The following is a 27751-nucleotide window of genomic DNA, read 5'->3' on the forward strand; positions in this document are numbered from 1 at the left end:
CTCCCCGCGGCGAGGGACCACTCTGATAGGTCCAGAGGGTTAATGGGACTGGCCTGCAGGACAGCGGTCTCCCAGCATATAAAGCGTCAGACCTCCTTTCCACAGCAAATCGGTACACGAGTTTTGAGAAGAACCAGGCGGTTGATGCGCTTTTACGCACGAATAGGGGCCTCTTGGTTTTTACGCAGGCGAACTATTAATGCATCTTTGGCACAGTTGAGTTATTTTTACACGTTTTTGAACATTCCGCGTGTGACCATGACTCTGTCCAGTGAGTTTGAAGCTTCTCAACACGCTGCTTTGCCTTTGGAAGACGATGAGATTGACATAGTGGGGGAGGACGAGCCTAGCCACGGGCGCTTGTATCGAAGTGAGTGCTCTACGGACCCCGGGTCCTCGGCAGAATCCGGTGCTGAATTTGACTCTTCAGAGCCGGACTCCTCGGGGGAGAGCGAGAACAGTTTCTGCGCAGACGCGCCGCCGTCCAGGAAAGCCCAGAGCAGCTCGGTAAAGCCTCCCTACTCCTACATCGCCCTCATCACCATGGCCATCCTGCAGAGCCCGGTGAAGAAGCTGACGCTGAGCGGCATCTGTGACTTCATCAGCAACAAGTTTCCATACTACAGAGACAAGTTCCCCGCGTGGCAGAACTCCATCAGGCACAACCTCTCCCTCAACGACTGTTTCATCAAGATCCCGAGGGAGCCTGGGAACCCGGGCAAAGGCAACTACTGGTCTCTGGACCCCGCCTCAGAGGACATGTTCGACAACGGCAGCTTCCTTCGGAGAAGAAAGCGCTTCAAGAGAAACCAGCCCGAGTTTGGCAAAGACGGACTTGTGTTTTATTCCAACATGAACTGCTACCGGCCGTACGGGCAACCGTACTGCGTCCAGGGCCAGGTAAGCCCCCCGCCCGCTGCTCCTATCCGGTACATGCCTATGGAGGGCATCATGATGCCTCCCTCCTCGTATCACCTTCTACCACATACTTTGAACAGTCACGGGAAGTGCAGTGGGCCTAAAGACTTCAGAGCGCAGCTTTGCGCATCAGAACCCGCTGAGCCAAAGCCTGGCCCGCAGGCAAAGTGCTCCTTCAGCATTGACAGCATCATGAGCAAACCCTCCCCCGTCGGTCCACAGAACCCAAACTCACAACAGAGCCCTCGCAGCGCCCTCGGGTACGGTCATCTCATGTCGGGCCCTGCTGCCTGTTTGGTTCCGACGCTCCTGCAGGCTCCCAGGACTCCGTTCTGCTCCCCTGCCGTGCTGAGCGCTGCTTCTTTAACAAACGAGCATCTCAGACTCTCTTACCATCACTGTTGAAGCCTTCACAGTGTCTGTGTGTCTGGTGCTATGTGAAGACACGTTGGTGGGGCTCATTTCTTAAAGAAATGTTTTAATTGCATGATATTTATGTGCGTTGACATTCAAAGTTATGTCTTTAAAGAAATCCCTGTAAATAAGAAGAGTGGTAATATATATATTTGTGAGACTTGTTGCTGTTTAATCTATCGTTGTGTTTTTATTAGTAATTAACGTGTCAAAAATAAATGTGTGAAAAATATCTGTAATGTTCCAAGCTCTTTATTCGGTTAGTTAAAGCAGCCATTTGCAGTTTGTAGATAACTGTTTGGGATCGGGGCGCAGTGGAGTTATTATTATTACAGCCCAATAGAAAAATCTGATATTAGTGCTTCTCATTATGAAATCAAAAACATATTACGATGTTGTTATCTTGAGATGATGCATCAGGTGTCAGTTTCATTCGCTTTACCAAAGTCACAATATCTTTATTAAAGGCAAACATTTCAATTAACAGGCCCACATCCTCCCAGTCAAGTCCATTCACCTTCATATAATTTCTTAGTGATATTTATAAACTATTAAAGAAGTCGACCCATCCTTCAATACCATTCAAAACAAATCTTTACAATCATTTGACTGGACTTATGGGGAAAAAAATAACCAACCAGCAGATTAGTAAGGATGATACCAGCTCTAGCCCCCAATAGCTAAAAAAAATAATAAAACTCGCTGATCTACAAAATGAGATTGTAAATTTGTATGTTTTTTAAAATAAACATCTATATATATTCCTCTTAACACATTGAAAGCTCACACATTTATTTAAAATTAGTAAAGTAATTATAATTTAAACAATGACATCAATTATTTTAAAAAACATCTGTTCAGTTAGAATAAAGGTTCTTTGAAACATCATACGCGCTCTTTTAAGAAAAGTTCAGTTCTTTCTTCAGGCCACAAGGTGGCACTGTTTACCAAATAATGGAGCAGACATAACGCAGACTCCTGCAGCCTTTCTGCTGATGGCCTAACCTGCACGTGGAGCAGCAAATAATAAAATGCACTGTCACTGATTCGATGCCTTTATTTTTGCATTAAAAAGCCACACTAACATACTAACATACTAACATAGATCCAAGAGAGCTGAGAGAACTGTAGATCCTGAAACAAGTTTCAAATGAAAAAGTTAAAGGAGTTTAGCTCAGTGCTCTGTCATTCCCCCACTTATAAACTCCTATAAGCGACTACAGTCACGGCTCGCGCCTGTGTGGACGGCACAGACACGAGCAGTGTCCGATTGCAGAAAGGGTCCCGACACAATTCCCCCCCGCCATCAGTCAACGGTCTATTTTTGGCCGGAGGCTCAGCTGATTGTGGGCCTTGAAGATTCTGGCCCTCCCTGCTTTTTTCTCTCTCTTGTAGTCAGTTGTTCAGGCTTATTAGGAAAAGAGGGAGTTGTCTAACAGCTAGAGGAGAGTTTTGCTGAGTGTTACTGAGGGATGCAGCTCTGAAGGGCGTCCACTGTACATTGCCGAGGTGATTTTTGGTCTGGGTGTGTTTTCATCCCTGCGTGGGACTGCTGTCACTACTCTTCTCCTCGGGCAGGGACACAACGACTGTAACTTCACTTTTACAGGCCCACAAGGTCCATCTTTGTGCCGCTAGTTCGCCACATGACAACACAGCTGCCGTGACTCTGTGGTCGGAAACCACCAGAAGCCAAACTTCAGTAACTAACTTCCGTTGGTTTGATCGGCGTTCCCCCCCCCCCCCCCCCGCTGGGTCCCATCAAAAGGAGGATGGAGACGAGCCCCATCCCGGTGTTGACGGTCCAAACCGCCCCCTTCGACGACCAGCGGCCCGGCACCAACGGGCTGCGGAGGAAGACGGCGGTGTTCGAGGGGAAGAAGAACTACCTGCAGAACTACGTCCAGAGCGTGCTGTCCTCCATCGACCTGCGGGACCGACAGGGCTGCACCATGGTGGTGGGCAGCGACGGCCGCTACTTCAGCCGAGCTGCCACCGAGGTGATAGTGCAGATGGCAGCTGCCAATGGGGTAAGAAATAGGGAGGGGGGGGGGTGACCCACAGTCCCGACATAGGCCCACAGAGACAGGGAAGCATTTGTTCCAATATATCAACATACTGGAAACCCTCCCAACTATGCATAAGTCTGACATTTCTGCTTGTTAAAACTACACGTTAAATGAATATATGGTAGTATATCTTTAATAGGAGTTGTTGCAAGTAATCAGTTATGAAAGTGAATCCAAATGTGATTGTAGCTGCTTATTGCTGCAATGAAGAAAAAGGGATTGCATCAACTTAATGAAGCTGTTTTACCCAAAGAAGCGCGAGATCATTATAAGAAAAAACAAACAAAATGATGTTTACTTTTTGTCCTAATATTTTCCTTTTTCTTGTAAGATAGTATTTGTAAGATAAAAAAAATTAAAGTCTGAGAAGTGGAAAATCCCTCTTCTACTGACGTGCTCTCAACTCATATAGACATGCACCTAAACATTGTTTTAAGGGCTGTAACCTATAAGAACAGCGATTAGGTGACCTTTAAGTTATTAGGCTGATAAATGCTGTCAGCAGATTGTTCCACAACTTCTTAAAAAACATAGGCTGGTTAGTTGGACTTTGGATTTTTAAATCCCACACATTGTATTGCATGGTTGGACAACGTTTTCTTCAGCATTAGAATCACGGCTCACGTTATCACGTTAGCTCATCCTCATACAGACGTGACCGCTTCACTTTAGGGAAAAGTAATAATCAGTGGTATAAGGCACACGCAAACCCGTCCACAATGGGTGTGAACTCTAAAGTGTCTGCAGCCGATAAATGAGAATAGGAAGACAGAGTGAGAGAGGCAGCTCGTGTTAAAACGCTTGCTCTGAGGTCTTTGTGATTGGTTTGGAGACGATCCAAAGGAAAATCTGAAGGGAATATAATTTGTTTTTGAGATCACTGTGTTTTTTTTTCTGCTGGCCAAGCCAAGTGTCTCTTGGTGTCGGCCTTATCAGCACTTCCATCCATCCTGCTCTATTTTCCTGCCGACGTATGTCCCCCCCCCCCCCCCCCCCCCCTCTCGCCTTTCCACCTCTCCAGGGCCGAACTTTATGCTTCGGGGGATCCCCTGTCATATGGCAATGAAATAAAAGTCAGGCAACACTTGCTGACAACCCACCAAGTGTACTATCTCTCTTACACTATTACTGACTTAAATGTAAACATAGTGGGAAATAATGGATTGCTTTGTACATGTTCTTAGCTCATTCAGTACACACAATATGAAGGCTAAATGTACTTATCTTAGTGTACTCTCTCACTTTCCTTGTTGTTCTAAACACATGCAACATGCCGGATGTTGGGAGGATACACTGACGTCGGGAGAATAAATTCCTCTCCAGTGAGGATACTTTTATTTAGAATAGCTGATATGCAGGGGAATTATGGGATGCTGGTGGTATTACCACTTTAAAAGTAGCATACACATTATAAATAGCGAGTGCAGCTCTGTTATTTCGGCACCCTCTTGAGGCAGATCATTTTGCTGTTTTAAAAGCTGCCTGTCAGTTAGTCACCTGTAGAATGATGCAGTGCTTTGAGGCCGTGTTGCTTTTAGACCCAGTTGGACAGATGAGCTCTTGAACTTTTTCAGGTCAGCATAGTTTTCTTTTCTTCTATTTTTTTTCTGCTTCATTTCATTAGCTTCTTAGAAAACATTATAACAATAGCTGACTGCCTGGATTGGTGTGCAACTGACGTTGCTCCCGTTTAAAATCTGCTCTGTGCAGATCGGTCGTTTGGTAATCGGTCACAACGGCCTCCTGTCCACGCCTGCTGTTTCCTGCATCATCAGGAAGATCAAGGCCATCGGCGGGATCATCCTGACAGCTAGTCACAACCCCGGAGGCCCCGCTGGAGACTTCGGAATCAAGTTCAATGTGGCAAATGGAGGTGAGCACTGAGAAAGAGTGCTTGTTTTCTGATTCTCCCAGTTGCTTTTTTTCAAGTTCAAGGTAGGGGATTGAAACCATCTGTGAAGTCAGGGATGTTTTTTTTTTTTGCTTTGTTCGGTACGTTTACACATATTCATGTATGTCTGTCTTTGCGTGGTAGGCCCGTCTTCGGACACAGTGATGGAGAGGATCTACCAGGTGAGCCGGACGCTCGAGGAGTATGCAATCTGCCCCGATCTCCGCATTGACCTGTCCAGGCTGGGAAGACAAGAATTTGACCTGGAGAACAAGTTCAAACCTTTCAGAGGTACAATACTCACTCGCTGTTTACCTCTTTCCTAAATACATACAAACAAACACATTGCCATCCGCTGCTAAGAATCTCTTCTCTGTGTTTCTAGTGGAGATCGTAGACTCGGTTGAGGTGTATCTACAGCTGCTGAGAAACATCTTTGACTTCAATGCCATTAAAAGTCTTCTCACAGGACCAGACCAGCTCAAGATACACATAGATGCCATGAACGGAGGTCAGACAATTCATCCTCTACCTTACGTAGCCCCTGAGCTGTTGTAAATGTTATTGGAGATCAAACTGTTTCTGTCTTTTCTCCTCTCCTCACGTTGTGTTACAGTGATGGGCCCCTATGTACGCAGGATCCTGTGTGATGAGTTGGGAGCGCCTGCTAACTCCGCTATCAACTGTGTCCCCCTGGAGGACTTTGGTGGCCGACCTCCAGAGCCCAACCTGACCTACGCCACCTCTCTGGTCGATGCCATGAAAGGAGGGGACTTTGGCTTTGGAGCTGCATTTGATGCAGATGGGGTAAGACGTCTGATTTCTGTTTTTTTATGTCAATTTGAAGTGGTTATATGTCATGTGTCAAATTCACTTTGTTCTCTTGTAGTAGAGGAACACATCCCCAAAAAGGGCTTTAGTTTTTTACCGATTATGACTAATTCTGTGTCATTAGACTCCACCCATAGATACCAGAGAGAGCCTTATTTATTTTTTATTTGTTATTGTTTGCTCATTGATAACAGGAAGACAAGCAATGGGGCTGAATAATTCTGTACCCACGATGATCCAACAGGCAGCTCACTTTTTCCACCATGTCATCCAATAGTCATTTCTACTGTGTACACACACACACACACACACACACACACACACACACACACACACACACACACCCATGGCTGAGTAAATTAGCTTAGCATCAGGAGAATTATGTCATATCTGCTCTGTTTCTCCCACCAGGATCATCATCGTCATTAGCACCAGTGGTTGTAATCTTACTGTGTGAAGGTTTCTTTTTTTGGGCTCGCTGTCACATAATACCGTAACTAATATCCACCGAAATTGAAAGAGTTGATTGTGATTGTTGGAAAAAAAAGTTTTTCAATTATTTGTGTCAAACATTTGTCAGAACTGCAAATCCAACTTTACTGAATTGTATGGCAACCCAATGGCTATGCTTTGCAACTGTTAGCTGAATGGATTTACACTCATAATGTATTGAATTCATGTACTATATGCAGAATTATTAGGACAACAAAGAAGTCTGTGAGACATAGAAATAAGCTAGTAGGATAAATTCATTGTTAATTTTGCTCTCTTCATGGTATGAGTTGACAGGAAGTAAAATATAGAAGATCACCAGCCTTATTCTTTGTCACGTTTAGGATCACTTTATTACACTAAAAACTAAAAAGTAGACTCACTTTCTATGGTATTGTACTGTGCTGTTGTCAGGACCGGTACATGATCCTCGGAGAAAACGGCTTCTTTGTGAACCCGGCAGACTCGGTGGCCATCATGGCCGCCAACCTCTCCACCGTCCCCTACTTCAGACAGCTGGGAGTCAAGGGCTTTGCCAGGAGTATGGCCACCAGCACGGCCCTCGACAGGTACAACACACACTAACGCGCGCACACACACACACACACACACACTCAGTAGATCCAAAGTGTCCACGGGTAAAAAAGGGACAGGAGCAGTCCGATTGATTTGCAGCCTTTAACAGTGCAATCAGACCAATGTTTTGACTCTACTGTGTTTTTATCAGAGTCAAAGTGGAAAAAGACATGAGGCAAAAACACATGTATAGTTAACCTAGACCAGGTGTACAATTGTCATCGGATAATTGGTCGAACAGGATTTAAAATCTATTGGGCAATAGATATTTCATCATGTAGGCACCTATGTACTGCTGCGGTTTACGTTGAGATCTAAGGGGTTTTACCTGCTCTCGTCACACCACCTCCACCTCGCGCCACAAACTCCTGCAGCAGCCCAATCTCTGATTGAGACTCACCCACTATGAATAAGGCTGTGAGATCACATACAAATACCTCCCAACACACACACACACACACACATTTACTCACTGCCTATAAATATTGTCCGTTATGTAAGACTAGAGGCGAGCAGAGGGTGCTGAGTGAGAGGATGTGATCATCCAGGAGGAGGGATCCCAGCACTGCACCCCAGTGAGGTTTCAGCAGAATGCTGCTCAACGGAGGAAGTGTGTCATTTAATGCAATGAGGGAACCAGAAATGATTCATGCAATTTTTTGTTTTCTCCATAAAATATCACTTGAGTTCATAAAAACTATTACAAAATATTACGTGAGTGTTTCATTTAAAAAAATTAAACTATTTTATTTTTCTTAATTTGGGGTGAAAATCCAATATGGGTCTCCTGTCTGAAGAATATAGAAAGAAGAATGCGTACATGTGCAACTGTGTCTCATAAGAAATGTATTCATATGCAAAGATTTGCATTATCAAAGTATATTTTTTGGGGGGAAATATTGATTATTGTCTCTGTGTTGTTGATGCTGAACCGTAATGTTCATATTGTACATGAAACTTCAACTTGATTACATTCATTGTATTGTAATATTGGCAGTTCTGGACTTCCACAACTGAATGGCTAAGATTAGGCAAATAAAATAGCTTGCTTAAAGAATATTTCAAATCATTCTGACGGTGTATGTTTTTGTTTTGTCTAAACTGAATGTGGTGCCGTCAGCTCATTCATCACGGTGTCCTTGATTCTTGGCAAAGAGTCTGTAGCGGCGGGAGTTGCTGTCTGTCACGTTGTCTTTTCTAATCCAAGTGGGGGACCCAACATGTGAAATGTCCACATTCATGACAGCTTTATATTGTGACTTCACAGTCAGTCGTAACATCAAATTACTGTGATATAGCAGCTTGTTGCTGTAGTATTACTGCTTTGAACTGGGATTTTACAGTAAAATACCCATCAGATAATTAAAGCAGTTTGTCGTAGATTCACAGTATAGTGATCCCATTAATACTTCAGGAAGTTCAAACTGACATTTCCTGGTTAATAGTCCTCCTGCATTGATTTCACATTAAAAGTACATGTATTGTGAAATATCACAGTTAAAGCCTGTGAAATGATAAAAGTGTAATTTATTGTGAAATATCACAGTTAAAGCTTGTGAAATTCAGGTAATAATTTACAGTGGTGAACATCAAAGTATTTCTCATATTGGTATCGAACACTGTCCGGATATATTTAGTAAATCACTGACTAGAACAGTCGCATATGAGCAGGATTCATGTATGTGTGTGTGTGTGTGTGTGTGTGTGTGTGTGTGTGTGTGTGTGTGTGTGTGTGTGTGTGCATTGTTAGCACTGGCAGACATTAAGGAAGTGACCTCACTGCCGATCCCGATCTCTCTGGGTTTCACAGTTACAAGTGAAGCTTAGATATGTGAAGTAGGATGTTACATCACAGAATTATTGGTAGAGACTCCAACACACACACACACACACACACACACACACACACAAACACAAACACTTGGACACATTTGTGTGGTGTTGCGCTGCTCCTCGCCCCTGGCTGTGTCTTATGATGCTGAACCGTAATGATCCCAATGAAGAGCTGCTTGAAAGTTTTGCTCATACTGACTCCCATGTCAGCCTCGCCTCATCACTCTCTCAAACACACACACACACACACACACACACACACACACACACACACACTGGCTGAGACCTGAGACACAAATGTCACATGTCCCGCTACGACCCTGAGCCATGGACCTCTCATACAGCACACACACACACACACACACACACACACACACACACACACACACACACACACACACACACACACACACACACACACACACACTTACTGTAGATAAAATGGCCTTTTCATCAGTTACGACTAAAAATATCTCCTTCATCTCTCTTTGTCTATTTTCTCAGCATTTGCCTTTTTTGTATTGATAAAAGCCTAAATTTAATTTCCTGGAATCTCGGTTGTGCAATCTCTGGAGAAGTAAAATTACCTTACAGTATGATGTCTATCACAGATAATACCTAAACTACAGATAATATCATGCTCTGGGCTTTCTGAAGAGCTTCGTCAGAATTTAATTACATTATGTAAGATTTTCATTTTTTCCTTGTTAAACCCAATATTCCCCGGCATACTCAAGGGTATGTGGGCTTATGCAAAGCACACTTACCTATTCAATGAGCATTTATCTGATAGTTACTGGTCTTGTAGCAGGACAGGGTCACTTTGTTCAGCCTCCTAACCACCACTTAAGTTCCTAATGTAACACCGCTGTCTCTGCAAGCAGAATGTACATATCTGCATGTCTTCGACAAACTCCAGGAAGTGTCGAAGTACTTACCAGTGTGGTGTGTCGGACCCTGGAGTCGGTCCAAGTGTTGGCCTTTTTAGGAGAGCCAGTGGCCGCTGTGTGTGTCTGTATGCAGAGTGTTTAGACTGAGCAGTCCTCCCTGCCGTGTGTTTATGCATAGTCAAGCAAACTGTGTTATAAAAGCCTTGATAAATGTACCGGTTTATGGACTGTATGTAGTTGTGTGTGTCCAGAAGGGAATACGGTCAAACGACAGAGAGGAGGAGAGTGCATCTGGGTTCAGATGGACAGGAGGCTGGAGTTTCAGGTGTACAATCTTGGGTAGGCTGAGGGTGTCCGTCGGACTGCGTTGTGTCTCTCTGTGCAAATACAATAAGTCAAGACTGATGCAGAGAGGGAGGGAGGGAGGGGTCGGAGGAAGAGAAGGTGGGGAAGGGAAACTTTGGTAAAGGAAACATCTGCCTCTCTTTTAACCGTTCCAGGGGATGGGAGGATGTAGGGAGAAGAGAGGACTGAGCTGCTGCTGTGCCCGTTACCAGGATGTACTGAATCGTTGATTAGCGTGGCGAAGTAGAGTGGTCAAATGTTAAATGCTGTGTTGTAGCTGGGCTGTTTTTTTATTGTTTGTTATTTCTGTTGTGCTGGTTACTAGAATTACCTAGATCAATCAAAAGACTGTATTGTTTCGCACATCTGCCTATGCTTAGGCCCTTGTAAGACATGATGTGCTACTACCCCAGAGTGTGCTTTTTATGGATTCATGTTCATCCTACGCGCCCATTGAGTATTGTGGTATTTGTATAATATTTTTCATGTGCGTTGCATAATGAGGTGCCCAACAGGGATGTACTGTCGACGTACTTTTCCGAGCAAAGATCCCATCCATGTGGTCACCTCCACCGTATGAGGGATGGTCCCAGGACGGGTGCAGCTACGCAACAAAGACGTGCGTCAGTGTGACCTGAAAGTCACCAACATTGACAACAAAAGTTTGGGAAGCCCCTGCAAAAGGAAGAAATCCAAAGAGGTCGGCAGGCTTTCAAAGAACAGCAGGGGATAGGATGAGGAACTGCAGAGGTGCAAGAAGCCCATTTGAATGACCAGCCATCCCCTAAACCTGCGAGAGTGACAGAAGGACTACCACTCCCGTGTGGGACTTTAAAGTCAAGAGGCTCTACTCCAGCACCCCAGTGGGCAACAAAGAGCTCTCATCCAATGTTTCCACGGGACTTAAGGATCTGTCTTGTATGGTGGAGAATTAGAAAAACAAACCAAGAAATTATAAACTCGATAGATTGGCACAGATGAGGGACATTTTGGCCTGATTTGGCATCAAGGTGTCATTGTGCTATTATAGAGCACTGGTTACCAACTATGTTTGTCTAACAAACCAAACAAGAACGCTTCAGCAACACCACCAGTTATGTTCAATACATGTTCATTTAAATGGACTTTAAGCTGTGTTTTTTAGAAGTTTGTATTTGGACTACTAATACTACTACTACTAAGTTTTCAAATACTCTTAATCTTAACACATGTTGTAAAGATGTTTCAAACTGAGAAGTGTGTCCTGAGCAGTCCGCATGATCCCAACCAGACCATACCAGAGTGTTGGTAGGGCTGGACTTGGGTCCCAGTGTTAAGTTGCCACGGTTTAGTTTATTTGTAGAGCTGAAAAGCTCAGCAATGCTAAAAAAAATACGAAGAAAAAATGTGAAATTCTGTCATCTCGCTCACATTTTGTAATATGCACCAATATTTTGATAGGAAGCAAGATGCAGAAGGTAGCCAACTTAAACATGAACCCAACAAGCACATTTCTCCCCCTGATGAAATATTATGAGATGAAACATTTAGATTTTGGACACAGTTTTGGAAAAACCCAGAAAAATGTTGTGAAACAATGTCAGAAAGGTATTTTGATCACACAAAACAATGTAAGTAACAGCCATGACCATTTACAGAAATCAGCTCAACTTTAATTGAAGTTCTTCACTTTCTAGGATTTTCAGTGTTGGCCACCATGGCAACATCCTCAGGGTATTCATTTGATTTTTGTAATGTGTAGTCCAGTGAGGGTTCCTGGTTCAGGTCAAGAAGAATATTTCAAGCCCAAGTAAAGCTCCAGCATGCTGCACTTTTTGTCTGAATGCCAGCCTAAAGCTTTTAAGTCCAGGGTGAGCTCTCTTCAGAGGGGGAGGTGAGGAGAGAGGCCACTGGAAGCTATGTTTGGTAAAATATCAAGCCAAGGCCAAAAGCTGGCAATATTTCACTCCGCAGATTCTTCATACCTCACATTACTCCTTTCTATATCCTGATACAAGATAGAGATGGAGAGAAAACAAAGGAGATATTGGTTGATAAGTGTGTACATGTGTGTATTTATTATCTGTGAAGTCATACTGTAGGTGTGTGTGTGTGTGTGTGTGTGTGTGTGTGTGTGTGTGTGTGTGTGTGTGTCAGTCTGGTGTGAGTTTGTAATGCTGAGCTTTGAGCCCAGAGAGTGAGGATGATGTTCATGAAGTCTCTGTCTGCTCCTTCACCTTATGGGGGCAAAGCATCATTCTCATGACAGACCTTTTTCTATCTCTGGTCAATTTCATTTCATCAGACTGACAGGAGAGGTCTTGCAGAACGTTTTTTTTTTTGGGTCATAGTAGCCTCATCTCTCGCTACAGTGATTTTGATTTGATGTATGGATAAAGAAGACAGAACAATCCAAGGGATAACATGTGACGTTTGAACCCTTCTTCCCGACGTGGTCCCTGCTGTCATAGAAAACAGGACGGACAATTACACATAACATGCACAGAAGCAACAAAACCAAGGACGTCCTACAAATGAAAAACAGCAGAAATGAATGCGACAACTTTGTCCGAATATTTTCCTTTTCTTCACAATCTATATGTCCTAAAATCATTCACAACTTCTTGAATTCTTTACATGCTCTCTGTTATCTAGAAGATAACACATTTGATCTTGCATAACCTGCATCTTGTTCTTTAGTGGTCAGCAGAGCATGTGTAATCCAAGTGGCACCGCATCGGTGTCGTAACGAGAAGCTTTTTTTATTGCCTTGTTCTGCGATACAGGAACTTAAGTTTAAGGCGTAAGGCACTCTTTGATAGTGCTCTCCCATCATGAAGAGAAATGCATCAGGCATCTCACACGATCTCTGTAAGTTAAAGCCAGATTTGTTTAAAGATAAAAGCAAACTCATTCAGTGTCAGAATCATCATGATCTTCACCAAACATGAGACTTACTTGTCAAAAATGAACAAAAATACTCTACGGAAACTGATCACTTGAATAGATAAATACATTTTTAAAACATTTTTTAAATTCACTTTGTATTATAACCATTTTGATTTGGCACATGTATTGACAATGATGGTGATGTTCTACTAGTGTGAGAAAATGGACATCAACAGACTTTAAAGCCTTACAGTTGAGAGGTCACACCTGCACACGGGGGGATTACAGCCCTAAATAGAAACCTTTCAAGTTTATTCCTCGTGTCTGCCAGCATTTCTTTTTGTTTTGGCAAAGCCTGTGAAGAGAGAGGCACAACCCTCTGAGCCTGGCTGGCCTGAAACAGTGTCCTGTATCTCAATAAGTGTGCTTGTGTTTGAGTATGATTGGATGCATTTGCCCCCCATTTCATTTCCAAAGGAAGCTTATCCTGGTGGATCTAAAACCAGAGTGTTTGAGTGTGTTAACGCTGTTGTTCAGTTCAAGGTGCAATCCTCAAACGTGAGTAAACAGGATTTTCTCACACTGTTTGGTCCCTACTCTTTTGCAACACAAACGGAGCGCTGGTGGGGTCGGTTTCAGTGCTTATATTGGTCGCGTACGTGCCGTTTGAAACGTCAAAGGCTCGTCGGGCCAGAGTTTCTGTTTTCCTTTAGGAATGCCATGCGTTCCGTTCCAGCTCTCGCTTCCCCAGAGGGGAATACAGTTGGTTACTCTTATTTGGTAATTTATCCCATTCTCATGTAAACAACTGTGCTGGGCACTGAGGAGTTTATTTATGTGCATGATGATTGTGTGGATGTGTACGACCACTTGAAAACCCCTGAAACCCACCCACATCCTCATATATATATATATATTGCACTCTGAATTCCAACAGTTAAGCATTTATTTGAGATTGGCAGCTCTGCATGTTTGTTTCTTCGGGAGCAACAACTGTTTTGTTGCGTTGAATATTTCTTCCAGCCATTCTTAGCTGAGTCCTGGGAATATTGTGTTTACATTTCGCGGCAGTTACTGAGGAGGTGGGGATGATGTGGTTGAGGAGTGATGCCCGGGCAGTCATCTTTGTTGCAGACTAAATACCTCTGCAAGCAGGCTTAGAATTGTAACTTTCATAATACAATATTATAGAGATTGCCTCCCCTCTCACCTGTTTCACAGAGACTCAATAGACTTCCTCATGCAGATGTGTGTTTAATCACTTTTTTTGAAAAGATGAAACATTTTAGTTTGGTTCTTTGTCCGTAATCTAAGCTACATCGGAATCTATTACTATACTGAACAATACAAATATAAGAGCCTCATTTTAATAATGATGAAGCAATGATTATTTTTTTAGCATTCAACAAATCCCACACGCATTTATTGACTAACCACCAAAAACAATTGCAATGCACAACAGTCAAACTACTGTTTCAAAGCTTTTTTCCCCACACTGTCAGGAAGATCATTTCTTGTTGAGAATTTAAAAAAGCTTTAACCTAAAAACAGTTACATTTAAACTTACATTAAGTGATCGTTTGGCCAATGCTGGATCGGCAGAAATAAGCAACACAAAAACAACACAAACATATCACCTTTATCCAGTTGGCGTGATGAATTTCTCCGTTATGATGATGAATACTCACTTCTTTTATAGCTCCTGAGGAAAATATCCGGCTCCTAATAGCTGCTAAATGCTCGGCTACGTTCACCGGCTAGTCGCTAACTTTGTCTGACCTGCCGTTTGGTGCTGAGGAGATAGCGTGCAGTGGGTTTATCAGAGCTTCTTTTGCTGGTAACAGCTGCACGCTGCTGCTGGGAACTATGCTGTGAGAGCGTTTAAGAGTGAACCAAAACAGTTGCGGGTCGTAAACTGAAAACAATGACGTGAAAGTTGCTGAAATGCTCCGTAGAGCTGAGGGAGACTGCAGAGTTGGGCGATAACACGCTGTGGGTTCAACTCTACGTGAGACTCCTTTCACATTCAAGAGGTCATTTGAACTATTCTTATTAGAAAAATGTTGATTAATTAAAGCACCCTTTAAAATAAGGGTTTTTACAAAGCTTGTCATCTTCAGTTAGTCCACCGTGTATACTTTGTGCATGTAGCTGTAGAATGTGAACTCTCCCAAAGGTCAGTGAAACCTTCAGATTCCAGAAACAACAATTAGGACATGACCTTGGTGTCTTTAACTATAGCTACGACCTTGCCCTGCTTTGACACTGTGCCAATGGCTGACCCACATGTTATTGCTGAATGTGAATTGTCATGGTTATAAAGATTATAGTGAGTTCAGTTCAGAAAACCCAATGAAAAGCTTTTTAGTTGATGCAAGTGGAACAGAGGCCCGCCAGAAGAGGAGGTGGGACTTTAACTCCGTGTCAAAGTGCCAAGATCGGATTCTTTTAATTGCTGCTGATTTTGTTTATTATTTGACTTTGTGTTATTTTAATTTAATTTTATCCAAACGTGTCAACCCTCTTCTCAAAATGTACTGCTTTCTATCATGTTACAGTAACTCCATTGTATTCAGCCAAATACTTCTCTGTACATTTGCACTGACAAGTTTTATTAGACTTTCTCTTTGCCCTTCTCCCCTCTCGTCTGATTCTTTGTGATGTCTCTCCTCCCACATATTGCAATGTGTTCACCTTTATCCGTCCCCGGGACCCAAACATACAGATATACACACTAACATAGAAACTCTCTCTCTCACACACACACACACACACACACACACACACACACACACACACACACACACACACACACACACACACACACACACGGCCTCTGCTTCTCTCCCCATGCGAGTATATGGCTCAGGTTCAAAGCAAACATCGGCTAAAAGGTTAACTCACTTTATTCTTGCTGCCTTTGCCTTATTAAGTTATTGGATGAGCTGGTGGCAGATTACGCTTGTCATACAACATTTGGTTTGCTTTATTTCAAAGGTCAGAGGATTGTTTGTATCTCTGTATCAGAACTGAGAAAGGCTGGCGTTAGATATTAGAGATTAATACGTTGTGTGTTTATGAGCATAAAGTACCAGCTTTGTTTCTCTCCGTATGTTCGTAGGGTTGCCAAAGCCATGAAACTGGCGCTGTATGAGACTCCCACGGGCTGGAGGTACTTCGGGAACCTGATGGATTCTGGGCGTTGTTCCCTCTGCGGGGAGGAGAGCTTTGGGACAGGTACGATCTCTTCTGCTACCGCCCACTCACTCACAATCCAAACAACACACTCATAAAGACAATGCTCAATGTCATCGGAACAGAAATCCGACGGCTACAGATACAAAGCAGGAGTAGCCTTTTAGCGTGTGAGGAGAAGGTCACTGATTCAAATCCCTGGACCTGTTTGGAAAATGTGAGCGGGTGTGCGACTGAGAAATCCCCTCCCCTCAGCAGCAACTTTTGTTGAGGTTTCTGCAAACAAGGCCATCGCTAGAAGACTGCACATGCCCGCTGCTGCTAACTGTTTGGGGCTTGCTGAAATATAAGTGCGGTCAGTCAATCTTCTCTCTAAGTTAAAGGGAAATTGCAGTTTATAGCAATCTTTGATATTGGTTATGATAATACTTTAAATCAGTTATTTCAGCAATTTCGGAATACCAGTGACATCACTATTATGAAGTCCAACGGACGAAGAAACATAAGCGGTCGGACATTCGGACAGTCTGGATGTTCTGATGGCTGCATTGGCAGTTAGGTTTAAGAGACTGTGAGACCAGAAAGCCTGGTTTGAAGTAGATCCATGGGTTTAAAAGCTTATCAGATTCCAAGATACTGCACAGCGGTTTGAATAAAGACAGGATTTTACAACTCTGGAAATCATTTTATCCTCCAGGAATGTGCCCAACACGGTACATTGCCTAATGATGTTGAATTGCTTTGCTGGAAAAGTTGAGCCAGGTTCAACTTTTAGCGATAGCACTTTGTCACAGCACACCTGCAGCGGCAACGTGGTCTCAATGAAATGAATGTGGGTTTGTGTTTTTTTATGCAGTACTAACATCTGTCTCAACAGCTTAGACAGATTTTTTCGAAAACCACTTTATTTTGAGGTGAAACTGAAAGAGAGCACAGATGAAATGTCGGTAATAAAAACATTGAGATCTCATCCATTTCATATATATATCCTCAAATCACAAATTGTACACCATATGACACCCACTACCCTGTAAACCGCGATGTTTACAAAGAACTCTCTGTGTAATCATTTTAATACTTCAACTTTACTTTTGTTTTATCCTCAAAATGAGTTTGACTAACCCGAGGGGTTGTTTGAAACCTGCACCATCGTCCCTATTCCCCTCTTTTCCACACACTCAGCAGCCTGTTCCAGGTCTAGGGTTATAAGCAGTGCACCCTCACTGCCTGTAGCTCCCGTCAGAGTCGTGTAATGGATGTGAGGGCTGTGACCCTGACTGCATGTGTAAATAATCCCCATTCTTCTGCTATAAAAGGAGACGGGGCTCCCTGAATGACTGCAACACGCAGACAGGATTCCAGTGGCAACTTCTGTGAATGTAGACGCACACATACACGTTCAGAAAATATAAACAACGTGCTTCCTTATCCCTCTTCTATCTTTTTACAGCTGTTTTAATTTCACTTTTATCTTCCGCTTTGCAAATTTTCTCAGTTTTTTCTCTTCTCTTTGACATTCCTTCTTCACTCATGCTTTTAATTTGAGATGATATCTAGCTCTAAAACCAAGGGAACAAGGAAGAACAAGCTCTATAGGTGAGAAGAAAAATGTTAGTACGAACAGGATTGAAGAAAAGCTGGAAAGAGGGGGGGGGGGGGGGGGGGGGGCGAGTTGGGAGAGTCTAAATATGAGAAGTATTGACGAGGAAGAAAAAGAAATGGAAGGAGCAGAGAGCCTGGAGGACTACGGGAGCTTACTCGTTGTCTACCCATGTAAGGCCAAAAGCTCAGAGAGAGTCCTGAGTAGTAAATCATCAGAGCTGTACACCACTCCTGCTCTTTACTGACTCTCATACACTTATTCAGACAAACACAGCATGAACTATTCATTGCAAGTCTAAATGTTGCCAGTTCTGTCAAACTTTGCTGCGTACGTTTTGGAGGTTTTGTGATTGTGATTAAAAACCACTAAAATCAAATCTATAGCTCTGACTTTAGGCCTTCCTTGTTGCAGCACTACACCGTTTATCAAGCCTTATTGTAACTTTATTTTAACAAGATTATCAGTACAGAGAAAATATCCTACAGTGTCGTAGGAAAGTTCTGTTTGTTCTTTGGTGGTATGAAGATTAGATTAGTACATTCTACTCTGTCTCGCTCTGTGTCAGAGAGTGAGACAAGAGTAGACAGACAGTGAGACAGGGATTAAATAATGACAACTGTCAGTTTCCTAACAGCTGTATACCGCTAGAGCCGGACCTAGAGCAAGGAAGTACACTTCTTGCTGTCAGTGTTCTGTGGAGAAAACAAAAGCGAAGAATTGTTTATGCTATAAAACAGACCTGATGATAATGATACCTTCATAAAATAAATGTGCATGTAGTTTAAAATGACACCCAACCGCTGAGTTCTTTTTTCTGCTCCAAGCTCTGCAGTGGAAACATTACTAACATATTCAATCTTATTAAAATGTCAAAGTGCCCCCTTAACAGATACCTTTACTGTGCAGCTGTTTTCGATTCCAGAGTGATTGCTCCCCAGTGAAGGAGGCTGATCAAGGGTGTGAACTACTCCTCTGTTGGTGTGTGTATGTGTGTGTGTAGGCGTGTGTGTTTTAGGGAGAGCAGCAGGAGACATGTTTTATTGTGTGGGGATGTTTAGTTCTTCACCAAGCCCAAGCACTCTCCCTGACCTGTTATTACATCGGGTTGAGTTGAATACTAAGTTAAATTCAACTACTATTTTACATTTGGTTGTTGTAAATTGTTGGATTACCACACCATTGTCTCAAGTAACAAAAATGATAAGATTCCAACCCTGTAATTGGAGCTCTCAGTAATTAGTGAAATTGCCAAAGAAAGTTTTTACCAGTTTTCGATACCGCACTGATATCTTGTTAAGTATGGAGCTAGAGCCAGGAGATGGCTAGCTTAGCATAAAGACGGGAAACAGTGGGGAAGCAGCTAGCTTGGCTCTGTACAAAGGAAGAAAATAATAAGTAGCCTACCAGCCTCTAAAGCTCACTAACTACTGTAATGCATCTTTGTGCTAAGCTAAGCTAAGCTACCATGTTTTCATAATTACTGAAAATGTATATTTTGAATGTCTTGTTAATTAGGCACATCTGTTCTGGATGTCTGTCTGTATACTATTAAAATACATATTGAAGTCCAAAAAGTGAATTTGGTTTTAGCTTTAGCTAAGGCTAGCCCTGGCTATCTCACCATCTAGCTTTTGTGTTTGCGTCCTGACTGAATTTCCACAAAGCATAAGAAGTTTATTAAGAGTTGTGGTTTATTTTTAATTTCTCCTCCAGGTTCAGACCATATTCGTGAGAAAGATGGTCTCTGGTCGGTGTTGGTGTGGATGTCCATCATAGCCACCAGGAAGCAGGGTGTGGAGCAGATCGTCAAAGAACACTGGGCCAAGTTTGGACGTAACTACTTCTGCAGGTAATCAGCTTAATATGTTCTCTGAATACGGAGCTGTGCTTTCATAATGAATTCAGTCAGTGATTTATTTTTTTCCTGATATTTATTGGTCTACCTACATTGTTACTTTTCTTGCTTGAATCATTATTGAATTTATCTCAATCAACAAGCCCTGAGATTGACTTTGCTTTTCCCAAAAGTCTCAATCCTTTGTATCCCTACCAAAGCCAAATATGTCTCCAAGGCCTTCACCTTTGTCCATTTATCTTCCAGTCCTCCTCACTGGTTGTCAGTTGTTCTTATTTTAACCTCTCCCATGTGACAGGCAGAGATAGTTCCTGCAGTCAATGTTCCCACTAACAGTTGCTGCAGCTTTTCATGTTCCCCCAGAGAGCGTTACTAATTTGATGTAGATTTCCCACAACATGAAGATGGAGAGGCCATACAGGACAAGCCAAGGACCAGATCCCAAAACAGTCCACAAAACACAAACATCTGTCATCATTTTGAGGAAAATCTATAAATCACCCTGATAACTCTTGACGTTTACGGCCATTTTAAGTAAAAGCAATGCTGTAAAAAAGTATGTTTATCTGAGACAAATTGTTTTCCTGAAAGATTTTCCTTTTCTGTGTATGGTGGGCGTGTAAGTAGTTCTACTAAGCATCTATGTGTTTGTGTGTTGGTTCCTGTCAGGTTTGACTACGAAGCCCTGGACCCGCGCGCAGCCTTTTACCTGATGAGGGATCTGGAGTCAGTAATCTCAGACAAAGCATTCACCAGCCAGAAGTTTGCCGTGGGAGACCACATATACAGCGTGGAGAGGGCCGACAACTTCGAGTACATCGACCCTGTGGATGGAACAGTGACTCGAAACCAGGTCAGTCTGGGATAAGAGAGGGAAGATAGAACATGGAAAAGGAATAAATCCAATGAAATTAGAGAAGAAACTGAGAATGTAGCTATGTTTGTAGATATCTTTCTAATATTTTAGCTAGAACTGAAAATCTAGATCTACTTATGTCTTTTCTTCTTTGTGTAGAAAAGTAAAAAAAAGATATGATATATAAATATTATGCATTTTGGCTGTACCTGCTCATCCTGATAGAAATGTCTCACCCTCTGTGTGATGGTTACCATTAAATAGCATGCAACTACATAAACATGTCTCAAGTGTATTGTTCAGGTAGCATATGTCACTCATGCAATGTTTCTGGCTCTGGTCCATATTTGGACAGATACGAAAGGCCCTGCTAAGATTCAAAAAGAGGTGACTAGTGTAGTGCTGTATCATATATTATCAAATATATTGCATAGCACCCAATGGCCAAAATAAAATTAAAAAAAGAAACTTTCTTAATTAAGATGCAGTTTGTTAGGTCCTTCTATTTTCACTGACCCCAAGACCTGTAGCAATTTAGATCAACCAACTGGAAAATGAGGTGGATCCGAAAATGTGTTTCAAATCAGGTCGATCAGTTGTCATGGGGTCAGGAAAGCATCTTAAACATGCACACACACACACTCACACTAACACCTTCTCTGTGCTCCCTTTCAAACACATGCACTCACTCGTCAGCCTCTTGTGAGCTAGACCACCCACTAAGCTTCAATGTTGTCTCATTAGAGAGGTCCCATGTTTGGACATGATAGTATTATCATTAATTTCAAACCATAAACATATGCATACACACGTAACATACAGCACATACACACACACACACACACACTCGGTCATATACCCTCCTCTCTCCCTCCCTTTCACAGTCTGTGAAGTTTAGCTGACTCCCTCTGTTCTGCCCAGAAATGTGTGGAAACTCATTCCTGGCGTCGACACTTCTTAGCCTCTGCCCCGCCTAATACCACATACACACACACACACACACACTGTGCACTTTGGTGTAAGCACTGTCAGTTGTCCCTGTGCCTAAGTGTGAACACATGCATACTCTTGCATGGCCTTCACATGTTCACACTTGTGTTTGCCAGCAAGGTAGTGCCTGCAATTCGTCCGTCAACTTCCCCTCATGTACCTTCACAGCAATAAAGGTCTCACTGTCCCGCTGTGATTACTTATCCGTGTTACCATGGTTACAGCAGCATCACAGCTAGTTAGTCAGTCACCCCAAAATGTGATTTAACCTCAGTGGCAAATCCTCAGCATCCCAGTCGCCCCAGTGTGTGTTATTACAGTACAGCAAACATTCCTGCCAGGACAGAATTATATCAGCTGTCGTCTCACTTGCAGTCACTCCACTGCAAGTGTGTTTAAAGGGGGGGGGACATAAACACACACACAAACACACACACACACACACACACACACACACACACACACACACACACACACACACACACACACACACACACACACACACACACACACACAAGACAAAGCATGGGGGATTTACACAGCAGTGGAACGGCAGCCTTTTGTAGTCGACTACTGAACTAATTCTGCATTGTCTGCATATCAGACAGACTCATTTACAGTTGTGGAAGTGTATCTGTTAGGTGTCTGTTGATATTCATATTGAAATCAATACAAGACGAACAAATAAATATGTGAATAAAAAGGAAGCGATTAGCTACACAAAATCACTTAAATTTCACCAGAGTCAGAGGCTGATATGGCAATTACTGCGATGTGCTAATTAAGCTAGCTACACTTAGCAAGAGTTTAGCTGTGCTTTCTTGTAAATGACTATGGCTTCATTAGTTAATAACTGAATTAACAAACTGAATTACCATTTTCAGTCGATGAAAATTTATATATTTTCAATATACAGATAACAGCTAAGGAAAATGGACAAGTAAATGGAGTTTTAGCTTTAGCTAAGGCTAGCCCTGGCTTTCTCACCAGCTAGCTATATCATTCTTGCGAGCTATGTAACATTAGCTAGCTAGCTAGAGTTGAGAGGTTTGGCTTTTACCTCAAATTTGTATATAGAATGTTTACATTTCTATGCTATAATAGTTTTTATCTATTAAAACAGATGTCAAGTACAGGTCATCACTCAATTTTGGCCAGAAATGTACTGCATTTTGCCTTTGCATAACTAAATAGATAGACAGAGACAGACACACTGTGGTTGGTATGCGCTCCACTCAGGGCCTCTGAACTTTGCAGCGGACATTGTTTTTAACAGGCATTAGTCAGCCTCCTGATAACTGCTTCTCTATTGTTAGAGATGAGCTGACACACTCACAAATAGAAAGACAGGCAGACAAACGGACGGACATCTTTCATTATCACTGTCTCTCCTCACCTGGACTCTGACATGGTACGCTGCTGAGCTAAACTCATTATGAGGAGGACTTTACTTTTATTAAGACTGTCTATAAACTATGAAGCTGAGTCACAGTTTGAAGAGGAGTAAATTGGTCAGTGATGGGGTCACTGTCTTACTGGGGCAGTCCGCCCACTTGACTTTCTACTCCTATAATAGTTTGTTAAACTCTTCTGGACTATACTAAGAATAAACTAAACATCATTTGTCAACATCAAGACGCATTTAGCAGCCTACTTCTTTTAGCCCTTATGATGAAATGAATGTTTTGACAGCACTACCTTGGACAATTATTCTCAGTCAAGTTGATCAGATTATCCTGTAAAAAGTGTCTATTAGGTGTGTTTTGTTCAAACCATTGGGACATTTTACTTATTCATGCTCTTTGCTTTTTCTCAAAACACATTGCTGTCTTTTCCCTGAGCTTGTTTTTTGCTCCAATGGGATAAGGGAAGAGGCACTGTGGAATTTAGGACAGATAAAAGCCATCACACAACCATTTGTCAAAGAGTCTTATCTTGCTTATGTCAGCTAGCAAGAGTTGTGGTTGGTTACCCCAATGCAACAATATCCTGTTTGTCTTGAAAATGTAGTTGAGTTCAAAGAGTTAACAGTAAGCTTCTACTGTTAACTCTCTGAACTTAACCTCCACTGTAAAATTGTTCTCCGGTGTCAGAATTTTAAGGAAACTGTGTAAATACAACCTCAATGAGCTGCTAAACCAACTCAATGTGGGGCTGTAGTTTATAAAGTTTCTTGGGCTTACACTGAACACTAGTAGTAGTTCTGACCTTACATAACATAAAGACATTACTATGGGTAAACAAGGGTTCGTAGTCGAAAGCAGTCCCAACAAATCACATAATGACATCTAGTGGACGTTTGTAGTTACTGCACATTTAAGAATCATTCTCTTTACTGACTCTTTAACCATTTTTCCTGTTTTATATTAACAGTATTGCTAATTTGCATCATTGAACAAATATGAATAATCATATTTGAATTATAGAAGTCTATACACTTTCAATACGTCTGATACTAAAAGATTTGTATGGTGTGATTTTAATTAATATGTAGAATTAGGTTCTACATGTAGTTTAGTATGCAGTGCTAATAGGATTCTGTTCCAACCCATTACTCATTGGGATAATTTATCAAGCAGATGTACCATGCGCTGAATACAAAAACAATTGACAATGTGAACATTGGGTTTGTATATTTCTAGGGTTTAAGGATCGTCTTCACTGATGCGTCCCGCCTAGTGTTTCGGATGAGCGGGAGCGGTGGAGGGACGGGTGCCACCATCCGCATTTATGCCGAGAGCTTCGAGAGAGACCCCGAGAGACACAACAGGGAGACACAGGTACGGAGACAGTGGGATGGTGTGTCTGATCTGTGTCGGTGTCTGTTTATTTGTGCACATAAAGGCTTTGTCACCTCACGATGGCACGACCTAAAATCACTCATCCAAAATGAGTCTTTTGACATGCAGTATTCTGGCATTCTAGTCCCCATAAAACCGATAATATAAAATCTTTATTGAATGATATGAGACAGTTGCAGAAGTAATGCATTATGATGACAGTGCTCTTGTCTGTATATATTATATTCTGTACACTGTAGAGATATACATATAATATAGATATATAATATACATAATAGATTCACAATTGGCACACCATTCTTTGAGTGATGGGATACATTTCAGATTCCGATTACTAAATATTTAAAACTACATGAATGAAAACTACCACACACGACCAATCATCTCGCCTGTTTTTGTTCAGCTGGCATCATTTTTGCATGAACTTGCCTTTTTCCTTCCTTCGTGCTATTCATTTCCATCACCACTTCTTTTGTGTTCACCACCCCAGAAGCCACTTGAGTTGAAGTGTAATGTTGATCGGTGGTTCGTATTGAATTGAACAACAAGAAGAAATTCCACTGATGGTTGCAGAAACAGCCAAAGCTGTGAAACGCCTGCTAACTGACCCGTAGACTTTGGAGTGATTAGAAACACTAGCTTCTTGTGTGGTTGTGGATGTTGGGATAGGTAGTATACGTTAACCATACACAGGGGTTGTAAAGCTGCAGTCATGATGGTGAGACAGCCTCATTTAGGTTTGGCCACCTAACCGTACAGCTTCATCCAACAATGTGTGACTGAGGTTAATGACCCCACTTTGTGTCCTTCTGTCTACAAGTCATAAGACAACCAATGACTTCTCTTCAGCTTGCATAAAAATGCTAACTGGAGCATCAAAGTTTGCATTTGAGCATTACCATAATTCAAACTTAATTCAGGTGTAAGAATGTAAAACATATGGGACAGCATACACATGATCAAACTCGTCTTCTACTATAAACTGATTTAACTTCAAAGTGATCCCCAACCTCTAATCTCGGGAAAAGTGGATCTATTCATCAAGTATGGACCACCTATTGATGAGTTACACACAAACACACCGGAACGGTTTTAGTTGCTTCATTTCAGTCAGTAAAATGTATTTGTTTAATCCTGTCATTACATTTCCCTCATCCGCGTTGTGTGACTTACACTTAACCCTTGGACAATCTGTCACTAATGTTAGACCATACATTCAATTCCTAATTCTTCTGCCCCTTACCCGACGCACATAAATCATCAGACACGACGAACATGCTTGCTCGGCCGAAAGCGCTTCAAATACTTTTATATACAGCTCTGTGTGTGTTTGTATTCTGCCCACAAGACACAGCAAATCCTCACAGGAGTTTTACCCTGTTGTTGTGTTTGTACGCCTACTGAATACTATATGGTATACCAAATGGTGTGTGTGAGTGTGTGTGTTGTATTCCATCACACAACCCTGTGTAATGAAGGGTTCAAAACAACATCACACAGAACTCCTGAGTCATATATCATTCTTAAGCAATTTTAGTGGCATGTGCAGCGCGCCCAGTTATTTTAAGAAGTTTTTAAGAAGGTTTTAAATGTTTCAAGATATTTAGCTGCATGTAGCTCAGGTTTTACACCTGTCATGAGGAAACTCATGTCCTCGTAATATCTTTATTACCTCACCATCCCAAAAATGTCCGAATGAATCATCTCTAGCAAGTAACAAGAACTGGTGGACCAACGAGGCGAATGCCTCTTGACATGCTAGTTGAAACAGTTTTCTAAGGGCAAAGTCAAACTAAGGAATCGGTTTATCTGCACCGTGTTTTTTAGGCCCCAAACTCACATGATGTCTACCAGGTATGTGCTGTGTTGCACAACAAAACAAAAAGACAAGGTCTGCTTGAAGATGTACTCATTAACCACTGAAATGTAATGTGAGAGCCTCAGTGTTAAGACCAATGCTCTCATAATACCCTAGTTATGTGTATTTAAGCTGTGCTATACGGATGCTTATAATAACCCCAAATATATATATAGTTTTTGACTTGATATAATACACAATGGATTGATTTCCTCAAAGAAAAAAATCTAAATTAAATCACATTTAACCAAATCATCCCAAAAAAAATTGTGCAAAGGTGCAATATAATACAAACAATACAGTACAAAAAAAGGACCAATGCAAGAATCAAAACAAAAAAGCTTATTTTTTTTATTTGATACGGACATCACAGTGGCATTAGAACTGTAGGACCAGATGCACTGTGTTTAGTGTTTGTAGCGAAACGCTAATTATCAACACCTGTCCACAGGAGTCCTCTCTATCATTGCTGAACATGTGGTGTGATGTGTTCTTCACTGCAGGTGGTGCTGGGTCCTCTCATCGCCATCGCACTGAAGATCTCCAACGTCCATGAGAGGACAGGGCGCCGCGGCCCTAACGTCATCACATGAGCCACCAGGAAAGCACACAGCCACATGCACGCGCACACAACATGCATCTGCTCACACATACAAAAAAATAATAATTTCCGTACTTATTTGCCATTTTGAAAAAATCCCTTCTCTGTAGCTTCACTGTCATTTCTTTCTTTTTTCTTCAAATGATGACTAAACTGAGGGTGCTTATCTCTCAAACAGAAAGCTCAGTGTTCTCCTTTTTGTTTATTGACCGCTATCATCTGTCAGCTATCGAAAGCGTAGACTATTTAGTGTCCAAACCATGCAGGCTATTTCATTTTTGCCATGAATAAATAATGGAAAAGACAGCAAACCCATTATGAATGTGCAGACTGACTGTTAATGTTTGTGGCTTGCAGTTATAAAGACTTATTGACGAAGGGAGCCTGAGATATTTTTTTTATTCACCGTGCTGTTTTTGTACAACAGTGCAGTGTTTGCTTGTCATATTGCTTGTACCTGTCCTCTCATATATGTCAATCTTTCAACCATTTAATGCAGAAGTAATCAAACTTTTGTCGAAGTGTAAAATACAACAGGCGTTGCATCACAACTAATATAATAATAATAATAATTGACTTTATGTTTGATATGAAATTAATGTTAATACATATCTTGCTTTGAATAGTGGGAATTTGTCAGACTTGTGTTTACTACCTAGGGAGAGGTTTTCAAAATGTAAAATAACAAAATAGCAAACGAGGCCACAGGTAATGAAAAATAAAATACATATTTGAGATTTGTTTGCTAATCTGGGTTCTGCTTTAATTTGTCACTTTAGGCCTTTGGGAAATTACATTTAACCATATTTGAATATATTATTTCTTTTTCTTTTTTTTATCCAAATAAACTTTTTTTTGTGTGTGG

General features: G+C 41.9%; 2 protein-coding genes across 2 annotated transcripts; both read left to right on the plus strand.

Moving 5' to 3' along the window:
* Positions 1 to 258: 258 nt before the first annotated feature.
* On the plus strand, positions 259 to 1323 carry foxd5 (forkhead box D5; the record flags this gene model as incomplete). Its single annotated transcript, XM_079161787.1, has 1 exon — positions 259 to 1323. One exon carries the CDS (start codon positions 259 to 261, stop codon positions 1321 to 1323), a length of 1065 nt encoding a protein of 354 aa, XP_079017913.1.
* A 1422-nt stretch (positions 1324 to 2745) lies between these two features.
* Positions 2746 to 27751, plus strand: pgm5 (phosphoglucomutase 5). The gene is made up of 11 exons (XM_079161599.1): positions 2746 to 3362; positions 5112 to 5274; positions 5437 to 5583; positions 5678 to 5803; positions 5909 to 6099; positions 7030 to 7184; positions 16249 to 16364; positions 19639 to 19774; positions 20450 to 20633; positions 24269 to 24406; positions 26789 to 27751. The coding sequence occupies exons 1-11, from the start codon at positions 3105 to 3107 to the stop codon at positions 26876 to 26878; spliced, it is 1704 nt and encodes a 567-aa protein (XP_079017725.1). The 5' UTR covers positions 2746 to 3104; the 3' UTR covers positions 26879 to 27751.

Source organism: Pholis gunnellus, assembly GCF_910591455.1.
Source record: "Pholis gunnellus genome assembly, chromosome: 6".
NCBI classification, from domain to species: Eukaryota; Metazoa; Chordata; class Actinopteri; order Perciformes; family Pholidae; genus Pholis; species Pholis gunnellus.